The sequence below is a fragment of the Bos indicus genome, chromosome 4 (assembly GCF_029378745.1).
Source record: "Bos indicus isolate NIAB-ARS_2022 breed Sahiwal x Tharparkar chromosome 4, NIAB-ARS_B.indTharparkar_mat_pri_1.0, whole genome shotgun sequence".
Lineage (NCBI taxonomy): Eukaryota > Metazoa > Chordata > Mammalia > Artiodactyla > Bovidae > Bos > Bos indicus.
Window position 1 is genome coordinate 33,388,905 of NC_091763.1, and position 17,729 is coordinate 33,406,633.

Genomic DNA, 17,729 nt, shown 5'->3' on the forward strand with positions numbered 1-17,729 from the left:
CACGGACCTCACAGGGTTGTCACATGAGGTAATATCTGGCACAGAGTAAAAGCCAATCTGCATTCTCTATTCTGGGGCTTCCAAGGTGGTTCAGCGGTAAAGAATCCACCTGCAATTTGGGAGATGCAGGAGATAGGGGTTTGATCCCTGGATCGGAAAGATTCCCTGGAAGAGGAAATGGCAACCCACTCCAGTATTCTTGCCTGGGAAATCCCATGGGCAGAGGAGCCAGGCGGGCTACAGTCCATGGGGTTGCACAGAGTCAGACATGACTGAGCACATTTTCTATTCCAGCTGTGATTACTGTTAGATGTTTCATTTATAATAAAGATAAAAGGCTCTTCAGCTTGAAGTATTGAATATCTTTCTTTCATCGGGTTCCAGAAGCTGAGAACTGAGATAAAAGTCTCCAACCTAAGATTTCATTTTAGATTTTTGTCTCATGCTCCTTGTGCCAATGGTTTAAATGAATCAACTGCAGAACTCTGATTTAAGCCAAATAGCAGAGTCACAGACAATTAACTTCAGTCAGGGGTGGTTTAGCTGTCACAATCAGAAAACCGCTCTGGCGGATTTGGGTCAAAGGGTTTGCTATAAGGACATGCGAGAGTGTGGGGAACACAGACAGCTGATGGTAACTGCAGGGTCCCCAGCGGCTCCTCTCTTAGAGCCACTAGCTCTCTCATCTCTGAGTCTGTCTAGACATTTGTTCTGTTCCTCAGTCGCTGAATATTCAGGCCAGCTTCCTACGCATGCCCTGCTGACCTTAACCTCTGTATCTGCAGGGCCTCCCAAGTCACAGAGTTGCCTTCAAGTGCAGAAACTAAATCCAAGTGGCCTAAATCAGTCAGATGTCTGTCCTGGTTTCATCATTAAGGCCAGGTCATGGTGCTTACAACTGGAATGTTCTCAAATGAGGATAAGCATTTTCTTTACTGTAGAAAGCAGTGTAAGAAGCAGTGTACCTTAGGGAAGAAATGATTGCACCTTCAGTAGGCCCTTAGAAATCACTTGGGGTTTCTCAGGTGGCTCAGTGGTAAAGAACCCGCCTGCCAACACAGGAGACTCAGTTCCTGAGTTCGGGAGATCCCCTGGAGGAGGAAATGGCAACCCCCTCCAGTATTTTTGCCTGGAGAATCCCATGGTTAGAGGAGCCTGGCAGGCTACAGTCCATGGGGTCACAGAGAGTCGGACACGACTGAAATGACTTAGCATGATTATCTCTTCTAAGATCCTTACCCTATAAAGAAAGCAAAGTCACAGAGGGGTTGGACTAAAGCCAGTCAAGTAACTGCCTGGTGGCAAGGCTGGGAAGAGAATTAGGTTTCATGTCCAGACCACTGTTCTTGCCCTAAGCTGCTCTGTGTCTCAGCATAGGGCATAAGAAGGCTTGCCCACCATACATAATAGCACAACCAGTGGTGCTTTTAAGATGCCCCAGGATTCTCACAGAGCTTGTCATGAATAACACATTATGACCATGCTCTACAAACTGAAGGAATTGAAAACTCATCAATGCAAGCTTTGGAGTTCTTTGGACCTAGCCCTGAGACTTATTTATATATAATATATTATATATATAATAAATACATGTATATTTATTATTTATTTATTTCAGAAGTATTATTATTTATTATTTCAGAAGTAAAAACCCCACTTCTAATCCAGGTCTGTTCTATGTTACAGATTGCAACAGAGGCAATAGAAAATATTAGGACAGTTGTATCCTTGACCCAAGAAAGAAAATTTGAATCCATGTATGTTGAAAAATTGTATGGAGCTTACAGGTAATGAGCATATGATTGTTACTAAGAACCTTGTATTACTGATTGCAATTTTTAGGCTGAATTTTTGATTGCAGTTTTTATTGCTGCTGCAAACAATGATATGATTATAAGGATGACCTTTTTTCAATAATTATCTCACTGAAAACAAGCAATTTTTTGATGCAGTTGGACTATAGGATTGGATTTTTACATCTCTTATAAAAATAGTACAATTGGGTCTCTGAGAGCTAACAGGAACAGAGGGCTGCACAAGTACGTTTTTTTTGGTTTTTTTTTTTAACCAGTGCAGGCAACATAAACAACCCATCTGGTGATTCAGGGTAAATATTGTTTTAGGCAGTTCCTCAAGCCTTTATTTTCTTTGGATTGTGTAAGATTAAACCAAAGATGAGACTTGCTTTGGGGTTAAAGTGTTCTCTAGATGAGGGCCAGATCCAACCTATCCTGAAAACAAAGACACACAGTCTGTTTCTCTCGTTTATTTTTGAGCAACTCAACAAACCTCCAGCATCTGTTTGCCACTTGTTTCCAACTAGGGCCCGTTCTCACGAATGGATATATTTTAGCACTAACAGAACCGAACACAAGCTGAATCACAACTTTGTGGACTAGAACAGTGGTTTTGAACACTTACATATTTGGACAGAGATAGTTGTGAATTTCTCAGTGTATCCACCTTCTTAGTTATGCATACTTCACACAGTGACATTTTTCTGTCCCTTTGATGTTTGACATACATGTCAGGAGCACTGTAAATTGTTCAGTACCATTAAGTATTGTAATACTATGCTTACAGCACATAAGTTAAACTAGCCAAATAAGTAATACTTTGAATTTTCCCTCTTGCCAAGTGCCTTCCTTCTAATCTGAAAGTAAATGAATTACTATTCTTTTGGAGGATTTATAATAATGAAGTGTAATAAAGTAGCGAAACTAGTAGAGGAAAGCATGAGGTCTAATTAGAAATGGTGTAGAACAAATTGTGTTTGGGCTGGTGGGATCCAGTTCCAGGAAGAAGTTCTGGTGTGCCTGTGTGGACCTCACTGACCCTACTTTTCTGAATCCAAAACAAGAACAGACTATAATCCAAAACATAAAAGACTATAACTAGTCACAGAAGACGAGATAATAATATTAGACAATCGAATAGACAACTCAAACTTCAGTCTTAACTCTGACATCCTTTATTTTTGACACCACAATCATGTTTATATCATGTGTTGAATGTCTGAATTACTAGATATTCATGTGTAATAAGAATAGCAACTATCATTTGAACATCCTCTGTGAGCTAGGTACTGTGCTAGACATTCATATTGTCTATTTAGATCTCAAAGCAGTTTTGTGATATCCTGGTCATCCCCCTCTTACAAATCAGAAAACTGATATATAGAGAGGTTAAATCACCTCCTCTGATTATAACTGGGAGCATAATTTAATGGGTAGACTAAACTTAGAAGCTGTGCTGTTTGTATAACCCAGGGTTAAAGAGGCTGAAGAGATGGTTACAGATATATTAATTTGCTTTTCAGGAATTCTGTGCGGAAGGCACATGTCTATGGGATTAGTTTTAGTATTTCACAAGCATTTATGTATTTTTCCTATGCTGGTTGTTTTCGATTTGGTGCCTATCTCATCGTAAATGGACACATGCGCTTCAGAGATGTTATTCTGTAAGTAATCTTTTAAATTTATTGAGATTATTCCATAACAGAGCTTCAGTAGGTCTATTCAAAAGTTTGTAGTAGACTGAAAAACTAATTTATGATGAAGCCACAGAGTTGAATCTACTCTAGAAATTGGATGTTGTCAGTACTCCAAGGATAGTTTCATTTATCGAGTGGACTGAAGTCAACCAAGCTAGTGAACACGATCATAAACCAGACTTCTAGTAATACATAGGACAGGAGGATAGCCGGTATTCTCAATGTGGAAATAAAACATAGTTAGAAAACTATGAGAGGTTAAATAGCTTACCATTTATGGTCAACCAAAGATGGCCTTGCCAGTGGGATAGGAATGCATGACTGAAATCTGGGAAAGACTCTCTTCCCTAACCAGACCTGGGATGACCCTGCCCACTTTTGCCTCTTAGCCTTCCTATTGTCTTGGTTTCCAAGGCTAACCAATGGTCTTTCAAAATATGCCAAATACATTCAATTAGGTTGCAGTCTAGTCTTGCCAAGGGGAAGCTATTCTTTTAAGATCACTTGGGATATTTCTGGTGTGATGGGATGATTTTTAAAGCAGTAGCAAACAACTTAAAAAAAAAAAAAACAGGGTCAAGACAGACAAAGCAAAAGAGTTTACAAGCTGTTCTTTTGTTTTCATCCAAAATTAAAATAACCATGAAAAAGGAATATGTATCTTTGCATCAGTCAGGATCCTAGCAGGGACAAATGGTCTTAACAAAGTACAGGGTCTCTCTAATTGGGAGAGTAGCATTGACATATATAAATGACCATGTATAAAATAGATAACTAGTGGGAAGCTGCTGTATAGCACAGGGGGCTCAGCTCGGTGCTCTGTGATGACCTAGAGGGGAGGGGTGGGGTGGAGGAGGGAGCTCAAGAGGGAGGGGATATATGTATACATTGTTGTACAGCAGAAACTAACACAACATTGTAAGGCAATTATCCTCCAGTTAAAAAAATTAAGGGTCTATTTTTAAAGGTGTGAGATGTATAACCCAGCAGCAGTGCCTAGCTAGGAACCACCAAGATGTTACTTAAGCCTAAAGGGCAAGAAGAGGGAGGGATTTTCAGAACCCAGCATGCGGTATTGGGGGGAACACCACAACTGTCCACCACAACACATGCCCTGGCCCCTCTCCTCCAGCCTCCATCCCTGCTATGCTGGTCTTTGCTAAACGCCATCAGGAGCCAGAGGAGCAGGAAACCTTTTGATGCAGACCCTGTAGGTCAGCCTCCAAGGCACAGAGGAAGGAGGATGGCGTCAGGTAGAGATGGAGAGTGGAAAGTGGTTTCAGACAGATGCAAACAGCCAGTTGGGAATTACCACTCGGAGTATGCATACTGTCTTAGAAAAATACCATCAAAGAAATTGGGCCTGCTTTTGAAAGCTGTCTTATTTTTATCTTTAAAATGTTAAATTCTGGGTAATTGAAAGATAGCCTTTAAAGTCTTTCATACCAAGGCTGCATTGCAGGCTCTATAGGAAGGCCAGGCAGCTAGCTATGGGTGAGCTGTTCATCTCTCTTTGAAAATTTGATTTTTGGTAATCAACCTTCTCAGGTATTTACATGAATACTCTACCCACCATCCCCAGCCTCGTGTACTTAAAACACACTTTAATAATTAGGTTTATACTTTGCTGCACAGCAGTAATTAACGCAATCTTATAAAATCAACTATGCTTCAATTTTTTAAAAAGAATTTAAAAATAGAAAAAAATTAACTTACAAACCAAAAGAAGAAGCCAAGTGCCATGATACCCAGTCCAGAATTATCTAATCTGTATCAGGGTACAGAAGCAAAGCAGAGAAGATTCAGTGCATGGAGTTTGATTCAATTTGATTCAGGTTTTTTCAAGCTTGTGGAACTTCAGTCTCACTTATTTGAATGTAGCTCAAAGAGACAATACAAACAGCTTAAAAAAAAAACAAAACACCTTAGAAGTTTGGGGGAAATTTTTTTTAAGTTCTCCATTATTATTAGAGATCTTCCTACACTCCTCTTTCTTTGGGGAGCTCTGATGCCAGAAGTAAATAGCTTTGTAAATGGCACTAATTGTAAAGAACCCACCTGCCAATGCAGGAGACATTAAGGTATGCAGTTTCAATCCCTGGGTCAGGAAGATCCCCTGGAGGAAGGCACAGCAATCTACTCCAGTATTCTTGCCTTGAGAATCCCATGGACAGAGGAGCCTGGTGGGCTATGGGGTCACAAAGAGTCGGACACGACTGGGCAACTGAGCATGCACACGCAGATCTCAGAATCTTTAGTTCTTCCTAGAAGTTATCATCCATATCCATTCTTTTAACTGGAGAATAGACCTTTGGTTAAGATGATTGCTTTTTTGAGGGTTGTAGCAATAGATATTTTACTTATAAGAGAAAAGCTGTTTGTAGTAAAGGCTTATTTTGCCTAATAAGAATTCTTTAAGCATAGTGCCGATGATTATCATTTGCCCAGTGGAGAGGTGGGGAGTGGGGGTGTGGAAGCCACTGTCTGAAGGTTAGGGCTGTAGAGTCAGGAGGAAGTCTCGCGCCTGATCTGGTCCTGATCAAGTCCCTTCAGCACCCAGAGCTCCAGTTCCCTCAACTCTAAACTCAGTAGAATTACCTGAGAATTGTCAGTAGAATTATCACAACTCGGATTCTCTGATCAGGAACTTCTGGAGAGAAAAGGACTTTACAAAGTTCCATGAAATCCAGGAAATGAGAAGTCCTGAAGGAAGTCAGAGCATGCTTAGTTGTGTCCAACTCTTTGTGACCCTATGGACTGCCACACGCCAGGCTTCCCTGTCCTTCAGGATCTCCCAGAGTTTGCTCAAACTCATGTCCATTGAGTCAGTGATACCATCCAACCATCTCATCCTCTGTCATCCCCTTCTCCTCCTGCCCTCTGTCTTTGCCAGCATCAGGGTCTTTGCCAATGAGTCAGCTCTTTTATATAAACTAATTTTCAAAATCCCTCTGCTTCCATCTAGGGTGTTCTCAGCGATTGTGTTGGGCGCCGTGGCTCTAGGACATGCTAGTTCCTTTGCTCCAGACTACGCTAAAGCCAAGCTGTCTGCAGCCCACTTATTCAAGCTGTTTGAAAGACAACCTCTGATTGACAGCCACAGTGAAGAAGGCCTGAGGCCCGTGAGTTCCTTGCTGTCTCATAAGCACTTGGTTAATTTTTTCCTCAAGGTTTTCTGTCTGCTAGATCATGTCGACTGGAAAAAAAAGAAAAAAAGCACAATGTGAGAGTTGTGAGTTAAGTTTTATTTGGGGCAAAATGAGGCCAATAGCCAGGAGACAGCACCTCAGATAGCTCTGAGAGACTGCTCCAAAGAGGTGGGGGGAACATCAGTGTTCCATTTGATTTTACTGAAGGGGGTACCTGCCGTCAGGCACACGTTTTGGCAGAGGTTTTCTGCTAGTCACAAGTAACAGATGTCTCTGCTAATGATTTTAGTGCTTTTCTCGTTATGAGATGATGCAAGAAACTGGGTTCATAAAATTCTCTCCTGAAAATGTCTGTCTGCTGGCCTGTTCTGCCAGTGTTTTCCCAGAGCATAGGGTGCCTCATTCCTCAGCTCCGCCCTGAACTCCTTTCAGGGGGTGTTGAAGGTCAGCGGCTGCAGCAGTTTGTGGCTTAGCCCTTGTAGATGAGAGGCAGATGTCAAGTGGCAGTCGTAATCACAGGATACATTTGTAGTGATTACGCTGACACTGACTTCACTAGCTTTGTGATAGTTACAGGGCCAATAATATTTGGCCAACTTTCCTGGCATTTTCAAATTTCATAGGGGGTTGCAAGGATTCTGAAGTTGAGCACATCAAAAGTAAAAAAAAAAAAAAACAACAACCAAATATCCAGATGTACTAGAACTAAATAATTTCCATGAAAATTGAGTCATCTGCAGGGAAGGTATGTGGCTTTAATACTGTGAGTAACTGCATTAGCAATTTGGCTTTCATCACCTAGTATAATGCTGCTGCTCAGTCGCTTCAGTTGTGTCCGACTCTGTGCGACCCCATAGACGGCAGCCCACCAGGCTCCTCTGTCCGTGGGATTCTCCAGGCAAGAACACTGGAGTGGGCTGCCATGTCCTTCTCCACCTAGTATAATGACTGTGTTATAAATGGTAGGACGGCTACTTTATTCGGTGTAGGAGGATAAAATTACTGCGCCAAGTGAATGAGTTAAAGAGGCCGCAGGGCTTGAGTTAAGGGCTATCCACCAAGACTGCTCTAAATCCCCACCCCTTTGAGCCTTGAACCATTGACTTGGCTTCTGCTGCAAAATTATTTGGGAACACTAAATATTTGTCTTCAGTGACCCAGAAATTTTGAGTTTAGACAACAACACTACAACTCTCTCTACTCTAACCTGAACCCCTGGTTCCCATATTCATTTTGTATATATAACAACTCTAAAATATGACCCTCTTTAACCTGTAGCCCTGGTTCCCATCTTTATTTTATAACAACTTGCTACCAATACTAACTGGTGCTACTACTTGTACTGAACACGGATTTTATGTTACTCTGCTGTAGTGTCTGTTAAAGCCTCCTTGAATTTATACTTTTTATTCCAATGATTTATCAGACTAATTATAATAGCAATATAAACATACCTATTTTTTAGGATAAGTTTGAAGGGAATGTGACACTTAATGAAGTTGTGTTCAACTACCCCACCCGGCCAAATGTGCCTGTGCTTCGGGGGCTGAGCCTGGAGGTGAAGAAGGGCCAGACACTGGCCCTGGTGGGAAGCAGCGGCTGTGGGAAGAGCACGGTCGTCCAGCTCCTGGAACGATTCTATGATCCCTTGGCTGGCACAGTGGTGAGCATGCTTTCTGAGATCAGTTCAGTTCAGTTCAGTTGCTCAGTCGTGTCCGACTCTTTGCGACCCCATGAATCGCAGCACGCCAGGCCTCCCTGTCCATCACCAACTCCCAGAGTTCACTCAAACTCACATCCATTGAGTCAGTGATGCCATCCAGCCATCTCATCCTCTGTCGTCCCCTTCTCCTCCTGCCCCCAATCCCTCCCAGCATCAGAGTCTTTTCCAATGAGTCAAGTCTTCTCATGAGGTGGCCAGAGTACTGGAGTTTCAGCTTTAGCATCATTCCTTCCAAAGAAATCCCAGGGCTGATCTCCTTCAGAATGGACTGGTTGGATCTCCTTGCAGTCCAAGGGACTCTCAAGAGTCTTCTCCAACACCACAGTTCAAAAGCATCAATTCTTAGGCTCTCAGCTTTCTTCACAGTCCAACTCTCATATCCATACATGACCACAGGAAAAACCATAGCCTTTCTGAGATCAGTAACCTGATTTAAGGCACTATCGGGCAAGACCTATAATCTTAATGAAAAAATGACCCCATTCTGTGGATCCCAAACTGGTGCCCACAGTCAGACAAATATATGGGTAGAGTATCTGGAACTGAGTGGAGTTCAGAAAGGACTGAGTATGAAGTTGATCTCTACCCCACCCTGGGCCCTTTGCACCAGCCGGATCCCCTCTGCGTGAACATACATTCGCTTCCTGGGTTATAAAGGTAACCACACATTCCTGCCAGAGTTCTAAGCAGATTCCCAGACTCCCTCCCCTCCCTTCTGCTTGGCTATCTCTCTAACCCTGAATTTGAGGCTCTCTTTGATCCTTACCTCCAGGCCTCTAATATTTGGCTTTTAGCATTGATGTTGTTGGTGTCTAGCCCCTGGCCCTCTTCGAGCGGAAGTGTGGCTCTTACCAATAATGCCTGCATCTCCCATTACCTTGGGATGGTACCCACCGATCTGGCCCAGGGAGCCAACCCGTGTAGACAGTCACCAGAACGTTAAATCTTCTTGAGTTGTTTCTTTGGGGGAAAATCTTACGTTTCCACTATTACAATTACTGTGAAGATATGAATATGGGCAAACCAGCTCAACAGTGCTCTGCAGATATGCTGTGCTAATCCTCCAGTGGGGATTTCTTTCTTAAAAGGCCAAGACTAGTTGGACTCGTGTATTTCTTCACTGTGTCCTTTGCACTGTGGAAGCTGTTTCCTCACTTAGCACATCACAAGGCTCCTCTAAAAGCATCAGGCATCCTGCTTCCAACAAACCCGAAAATAAAACCACCACCAAAGATAAAGATCCTACTCTTGAGCTTGTCCACTTTCAGCTGAGCTCTTGTCCTATGTGTCAGTTAGTCAGTCCTGTCCAACTCTGTGACCCCATGGACTGTAGCCCACCAGATTCTTCTGTCTGTAGAATTTTCCAGGAAAGAATACTGGAGTGGGTTCCCATTCCCTTCTCCAGGGGATCTTCTCGACCCAGGGATTGAACTCCAGTCTCCTGCATTGGCAGGCAGATTCTTTGCCATCTTAGCCAACAGTTAGGGTAGGTGAAGACTGCTAGTTCTCAGGGGAAAGAGAGGTGAGGTGGGTAAGACAGGAGATAGCAGCTTTCAGAATGTGGGGCCCTGCTACTGATCTGCTTTTCTTCCTGGTGTGCCTGGAGAAGGGGCACAGTGTCAAGGTGAAAGGTCAGAGCTGATCAGGCGACAGCAGACAGAAGTAGGACACTGCATTGCTTGCTTCTTTTTTTTTTTTAATTAATTGGCTCAGACGGTTAAGCGTCTGTCTACAATGTGGGAGACCAGGGTTCAATCCCTGGGTCAGGAAGGTCCCTGGAGAAGGAAATGGCAATCCACTCCAGTACTATTGCCTGGAAAATCCCATGGAAAGAGGAGCGTGGTAGGCTACAGTCCATGGGGTCGCAAAGAGTCGGACACTACTGAGCAATCTTCACTGTAATTTTAATTGGAGGCTAATTACTTTACAATATTGTGGTGAAGGCAAAGGATGGTACACTTGCCTAGATGAAGGCAGACAGGAACAGAGAGAGTAATGTGGAAAGACAGGGCCAAATGTGCTACCGTTTTCTGAGGTAGAATAAGAAAGGGATGGCTGAGTTGCCGTAAAAAAAAAATCTTTTTGTTGGCTGTGTGGGCCTTACAGGCTCTTACTGTGTAAGAGCTTACAGGCGGTGAGGCTTGGTATTTCACAAGCTGCCGATGTCCATGTGCCACAGTCTCTTAGTAACATACTGCTCAGTTTTTTTGTTGCTGTTGTTGAAGTCCTTCTTACAGTTTGTGGGGTCTGGTTTTCAGCTTCTAGATGGTCACGAAGCAAAGAAGCTCAACGTCCAGTGGCTCAGAGCCCAACTTGGAATCGTGTTGCAGGAGCCCGTCCTGTTTGACTGCAGCATTGCCGACAACATTGCCTATGGGGACAACAGCCGGCCTGTAACCATGCCTGAAATTGTGAGCGCAGCCAAAGCAGCCAACATCCATCCTTTCATTGAGACCTTGCCCCACGTAAGTGAGCTGGTGACTTCCTGGATGAGGTCGGAATCAACTGCACACTGTGTTCCTCCTCCAGCAGGTCCCAGAGTTGGCCTCTGTACTAGCACTGTGGCCTTGGACTACACACTGAAGTCCATGATACCAAGTTTCCTTATTGGTAAATGGAAATATTAGTTGTGGTGTTTATCTTGTACCAATGTCATGGAAAGCAAGTGAGGCAATTGTTAAGTCACCTCAAACTGTTTGCTATGGGCTGCATTTGGACTAAAGCTGTTTGCTTTGTCCCTTATGGCACTTTTTTAATGAAACATTTTATTTCGAGGTAATCACAGATTCACATGCAGTTGTAAGGAATATGGAGATCATATGTACCTTTGACCTAGTTTTCTCCAATGACATCTTGCAAAAGTGATAGAGTATTGCAACCATGATACTAATTTGATACAGCCCACTGACCTTATTCAGAATTTGCTGGTTTTGCTTGTATGCATTTGTACACATAGTTCTCTTCACTTTTATTGCCTGTGTAGACTCACATCCACTGCTCCAGTCAGGATATGGAACGTTTTCATCACCACAGATTCCTCATGTTACCTTTCTGTAGACACTCCCCTCCTTCTTACTCTCTCTCCCCACAACCCCTGGCAACAAATAACTGTTCTCCATTTGTGTCATACTTTCAGAATGTTATATAACCACATGAGATTAGCATTTTCACTCAGCTGTAAATCCCTGAAGCTCTTGGGTATGGACTGTAGTTCATGCCTTTTTATTACTGAATCAGATGGATATATGGTCTGGATGGCCTTTTAAAATTTTTTATTGGAGTATAGTTGGTTTACAGTGTTGTGTTAGTTTCAGGTATACACAAAGTGAATCATATATATATATATGATTGTACATTATGTATATGTGTGTCTCCACATACACCCAACTTTCAGATTCTTTTCCCATAGAGGCCATTACAGAGTATTGAGCAGAGTTCCATGTGCTGTACAGTAGGTCATAATTAGTTCTCTTTTTTACATATATAGTGGAGTGCATCTGTCAATCCCAGTCTCCTAATTTAACATCCTCCTCCCCATTCCTCCCTGGTAAGCATGTTTGTTTTCTACATCTGTAACTCTATTTCTGTTTTGCAGAGAAGAGAGAATGCTCCTATAACTGTTGGTGGAAACGTAAATTGGTGCAACCACTATGAACAGTATGGTGGTTCCTTAAACTAGAGCTACTGTATGACCTGCAGCTTTTTAAACTAGTCACCTATTGAAGCATATTGAGGTTGTTTCCAGTTGGGTTTTTTAGAGTAAAGCTGCGATAAGTATTTGTGTACAAGTTTTAGTGTGAACCTGAATTTTATTTCTCTGGGATAAATGCCCAGGAGTATAACTGCTAGACCATATGGTGATTGGTTGTTTAATTTTATAAGAAATGGCTAAACAGTTTTCTGAAGTGGTGTTGCCATTTCACATTCCCACCAGCAGGGATGAGGGATATAGTTTCTTTGAATCTTTGCCAGCATTTGCTGTTGCAACTTTTTTTTAACCATCCTGATAGGTACACAGTGATATCTTATTGTGATTTTAATTTGCATTTCCTAATGGCAGAGGATGTTGAACATTTTTTATATAGTTATTTGCCATCTATATTTCCTCTGTGATGAAATGTCTTTTCATGTATTTCATGTAAAAATGCCTATTTTCTAATTGGATTGTTTTTTACTGTTGAGTGTTGACAGATTTTTATGTTCTACTTACTAGTAAGTCCTTTGTTGGAAATGTAGTTTCCAAATATTTTCTCCCAGTTTGTAGTTTTTTTTTCATCCTTTCAACAGGGTCTTTTGCAAAGCTTAAGTTTTTAATTTTGATGAGGTCCCAGTTCATCCTTTATTTCATTTTACAGATTGTGCTTTTGATGTCAAGTCTGAGAACTCTTTGTCTAGGCCTTGGTCCTAAAGATTTTATCCACTATTTTCTAAATTCATGGTTTTACAATTTAGTTTTCACTATCCACTTTGAGTTAATTTTGTCATAAGACTGTTTTTCTTTAGTGCTTTATTTCTTTGGAGAGGATCTGTACTCTCCAATTTCCAGTCCCCAACACTCCCTATTTATTACCTCATTTAGCTTCTATCCTCATTAGTATATAGTGTATATATATTATATATAGATATATATAGTATATATCCTCATTAGCTGCCATCCTCATTAGTATAGTGGTGAGTATCCCCGCTTGTTGCACGGGAGACTGGGGTTTGAGTCCCCGACGGGCAGGCAACACAACCTTGGGGATTCCCTGGTGGCTCAGATGGTAAAGTGCCTGTCTGCAATGCGGGAAACCTGGCTTTGATCCCTGGGTTGGGAAGATCCCTTGGAGAAGGAAACAGCAGCCCACTCCAGTACTCTTGCCTGGAAAATCCCATGGACAGAGGAGCCTGGTAAGCTACAGTCCATGGGGTTGCAAGAGTCAGACACGACTGAGCGACTTCACTTTACTTTAGCTGCTGTGACTATAGCCAAATTGCAGTGAAATCAATACGAATTTGAAAACTAAGCTAAGAATTCAGTGACACAATTTTCTGTTACAAGTAAATTAATCTTATATTGCGTGCTATGTATGTATTTTTTTCTCTTGATTACAAATTCCTTAAGGGTAAGAACAGAGGCAGATTCATATTTATACTTCCCACAGTTCTACCATAACAGGTAGTCAGTAAATATTTAAGTGAATGAATGAATTTAAAAAAGAATAAATTAGGCTCTGTGTGGGTCATGTGAATATTTTAAATTAATAATGTTGAACATTGACATGTAACCATTTTAGGACTCCAGTGACAGCAGATGAGGCTTCCCTGGTGGCTCAGATGGTAAAGAATCTGCCTGCAATGCAGGAGTAAAAGAAAGTGTTAGTTGCTCTGTTGTGTTCGACTCTTTGTGACCATTTGGGTTGTAGCCCACTAAGCTCCTCTGTCCATGGAATTCTCCAGGCAAGAATATTGGAGTGGGTAGCCATTCCCTGCTCCAGGGGATCTTCTGACCTCAGGATGGAACCCAGGTCTGTTGCATTACAGGCAGATTTTTTTTTTTTACTGTTGAGCCACCAGGGAAGCCCATGCAATGCAAGAGACTTCAATCCCTGGGTTGGGAAGATCTCCTGGAGAAGGGAACTGATGTTCAGATAATGATAGGATTTGGACAATTTGTTGCAGGATATGAAATGAAATGAAAACTAAGATCATTAACATTCTAGTTTGATTTTGAAAATGAACGTCACATTAAAAAAAAGTAAATGCACAACGTCGTGGTTGTTATAGAAACTTTATTATTATTTCCTATTATTTTTTCCTATAATTAGAACTGTCAAGTGTTAAGAAGTAAAAGTTTATTCAATATACTATTAGGATTTTTCTAAACTAGAACTTTACTAACTCTATTAATGGCTAACTTGCAGAAATATGAAACAAGAGTGGGAGATAAGGGGACTCAGCTTTCCGGGGGACAGAAACAGAGGATTGCTATTGCCCGAGCCCTCATCCGACACCCCCGCATCCTACTGCTGGATGAAGCCACGTCAGCACTGGATACTGAAAGTGAGAAGGTATGGCTTCCCACTTCACACCTAGATATTGTTCAAAGAAGACATACAGATGGTTAACAAACATATGAAAAGATGTTCAACATCACTAATTATTAGAGAAATGCAAATCAAATCTACAGTGAGGTATCACCTCATACCAGTCAGAATGGCTATCATCAAAAAGTCTACAAATAATAAATGCTGGAGAGGGTGTGGAAAAAAAGGAACCCTCCCACACTGGTGGTGAATGTAAACTCAGACAGCCACAATGGAGAACAGTATAGAGGTTCCTCAGAAAACTAAAAGGAAAGTTAGCATATAATCCAGCAGTCCCACTCCTGGGCATATATCTGGGAAAAAACTTGGTTTGAAAGGATATATGCACCCCAGTGTTCTTTGCAGCACTGTTTACAATAGCAAAGATATGGAAGCACCTAAATGTCCATGGACAGAGGAATGGATAAAGATGTGTACATATGAACAATGGACTAATAAAGCATAAAAGGAATGAAATAATGCTATTTGCAGCAACATGGAGGGACCTAGAGGTCACCATACTAAGTCAGTCAGAGAAAGAAATACCATTAAATCATGCAAATATGGAAGCTAAAAACAATACAAAAGAACTTATTTACAAAACAAAGACTCATAGACATAGAAAAAAAACTTATGGTTATCAAAGAGGGGAGGGATAAATTAGGAGTTTGATTTTAAAATATATATGCTACTATATATAAAACAGATAACCAAGAACCTACTATATAGTATAGGCATTTTATTCAACATTTTGTAATTATCTATAATGGAAAATATAAAAAAGGATATAGTAACTGAATCACTTTGCTGCATACATGAAACTAACACACCATTGTAAACTATATTTCAATAAAAATTTTAAAAGAGGGGTAAGCACAAAAAAAAAGGAAACAAATGTAGACAGCAGTTATTTTGAGGTAAAATATTTTTATTTCACCCCTTCCTTCCAGAATTTTCCAAATTTTCTAAAATGATTAAATTTTATACACAAAAAAGTACTTTTATTGCACTTTTTGTTTGAATGCCGTAGCATATTAATAATGGAAAAACTGGGAAATAAAACATTCAAAATTGAAGCAGTTAGTTTAAATTATTTTGTGACTGGTTAGAAAATTTAAAGATTGTGAAGATTATTTAGAGAATACATTTTTATTATAAAGAACATAACTATATGCAAGACGGACTATGTAAAACTCAATACATAAAGCTAAAAATTCAAAGATGACATAAGAAATGAAAGGTAACTTTCTTTTGTATAGATGGTAAAATATTTGGATTTCCTTTACCTTTAAAACTTGTTTCTCTAATTTTTAAGGTAAGGCTTCTGTTCTGATTTATTAATAGATTGTCCAAGAAGCCCTGGACAAAGCCCGAGAAGGCCGCACCTGCATCGTGATCGCTCACCGGCTGTCCACCATCCAGAACGCAGACTTGATAGTGGTGATTGAGAATGGCAGAGTCAGGGAGCACGGCACACACCAGCAGCTGCTGGCACAGAAAGGCATCTATTTCACCATGGTCAGTGTCCAGGCTGGGACACAGAACTGATGAACTCTTGTTATAGTGTATCTTAAAAATAAATTCCGACAAGTTTTTCTGACTTAGAGACTTCTTTTATAAGTCACCATAAAACATAGGTATATCTTATTCGAACTTGGAACATCCAATTTGGGGTTGTCTATTACAGCTTTTGACATTTAGTTGTTAAAAGTAACATCTGGCTTGATGCAGTATGAAAACAGCCTGGCTATGAGTTACCAAAAATGTATGGAGAGAATATTACTCACCATAAAAAAAAGTAACACCATTTGCAGCATCATAGATGGACCTAGAGACTATCTTAATAAAATCAGTCATTATCTTACTGTTTCTCAGACAAATACCATATATTATCACTTATATATGGAATCTAAAAAAAATGATACAAATGAACTTATTTACAAAACAGGAAAAGACCCAGACATAGTGAAAGGGGAAGAGGGATAAATTTGGAATCTGGGATCAACAGCAACACACTGCAGCTGCTGCTAAGTCACTTTAGTCGTGTCTGACTCTGTGCGACCCCACAGACGGCAGCCCACCAGGCTCTGCCATCCCTGGGATTCTCCAGGCAAGAACACTGGAGTGGGTTGCCATTTCCTTCTCCACAGAAACACACTACTATATATAAAAATAAACATCGAGGACCTACTGTATAGCACAGGGAAAAATATTCTATATCTTGAAATAATCTATAATGGAAAAGAATCTGAAAAATAGACATGAAAATAATGGACTCACTTTGCTGTATATCTGGAACATTGTAAATCAACTATATACAAATAAAAAAAGAAAGTAAAAAGTTTAGGTATATAAAACTATACATTGAAGATGTAATCCGATCCCTATCAAATTATTCATGACATTTTCCACAGAACTAAAATAATCCTAAAATACTTATGGAACCATAAGAGACACAGAATTGCCAAAGCAATTCTTTTCCTTCAGGAAAAGAACAAAGCAGGAGGCCTAACCATTGGCACAAAAACAGACATATGGGTCAATGGAACAGGACAGACAGCCTAGAAGTAAAACCACACACCTACAGTCAATTAATCTTTGACAAACAAAGCAAGAATATACAATGAAGCAAAGACAATCTCTTTCAGCAAGTGGTACTGGGAAAGCTGGACAGCTTCATGTAAACCAATGAAGTCAGAATTCTCCCTCACACTCTAAGTGAAGATAAAGTGGCTTAAAGACAAACATAAACATTACACCATGAGACTCCCTAGAAGGGATCATAGGCAAAACATTCTGACATAATTCATACCATTTTTTTTTTAATTTGGCTGCACCAAGTCTTAGTTGTGGCAATGGGATCTTCTATCCTCACTGCGGCAATGCAGGATCTTTTTAGTTGCAGCATGTGGGATCTAGTTCCTCAACCAGGGATTGAGCCTGGGCTCCCCTGTATTGGGAGCATGGAGTCTTAGCCACTGCACCACTCGGGAAGTCCCCATACTAGTGTTTTCTAGGTCAGTTTCCCGAGGCAACAGAAGTAATAACAAAAATAAACAAATGGACCTAATCAAATTTACAAGCTTTTACAGAATGGGAGAAAATATATGCAAATGATGTGAACAACTAGGGACTGATTTCCAAAATGTACAGCTCTACAACTTGGTAAACAAACAACCCAATCAAAAAATGGCCAGAAGTTCTAAACATTTCTCCAAAGAAGACATACAGATCACCAACAGGCATATGAAAAGATGCTCAACATTGCTAATTATTAGAGAAATGCAAATCAAAACTAC

General features: G+C 40.7%; 1 protein-coding gene across 9 annotated transcripts in view; it reads left to right on the forward strand.

The window, feature by feature from the left end:
- The window catches only part of LOC109557314 (phosphatidylcholine translocator ABCB4), a 201,519-nt gene extending 185,489 nt beyond the window's left edge, over nt 1–16,030 (forward strand). For 8 of the 9 annotated variants that reach the window (XM_070787625.1, XM_070787626.1, XM_070787628.1 and 5 more), the window contains 7 exons: nt 1,687–1,787; nt 3,320–3,460; nt 6,459–6,615; nt 8,108–8,305; nt 10,624–10,830; nt 14,269–14,415; nt 15,775–16,030. In XM_070787625.1, coding sequence (XP_070643726.1) covers nt 1,687–1,787; nt 3,320–3,460; nt 6,459–6,615; nt 8,108–8,305; nt 10,624–10,830; nt 14,269–14,415; nt 15,775–15,978 — 1,155 coding nt within the window. In that variant the 3' untranslated portion in view covers nt 15,979–16,030. The remainder of the gene's footprint in view (nt 1–1,686; nt 1,788–3,319; nt 3,461–6,458; nt 6,616–8,107; nt 8,306–10,623; nt 10,831–14,268; nt 14,416–15,774) is intronic. The other variant, XM_070787632.1, reaches the window with a different exon arrangement.
- Nucleotides 16,031–17,729: the final 1,699 nt, after the last annotated feature.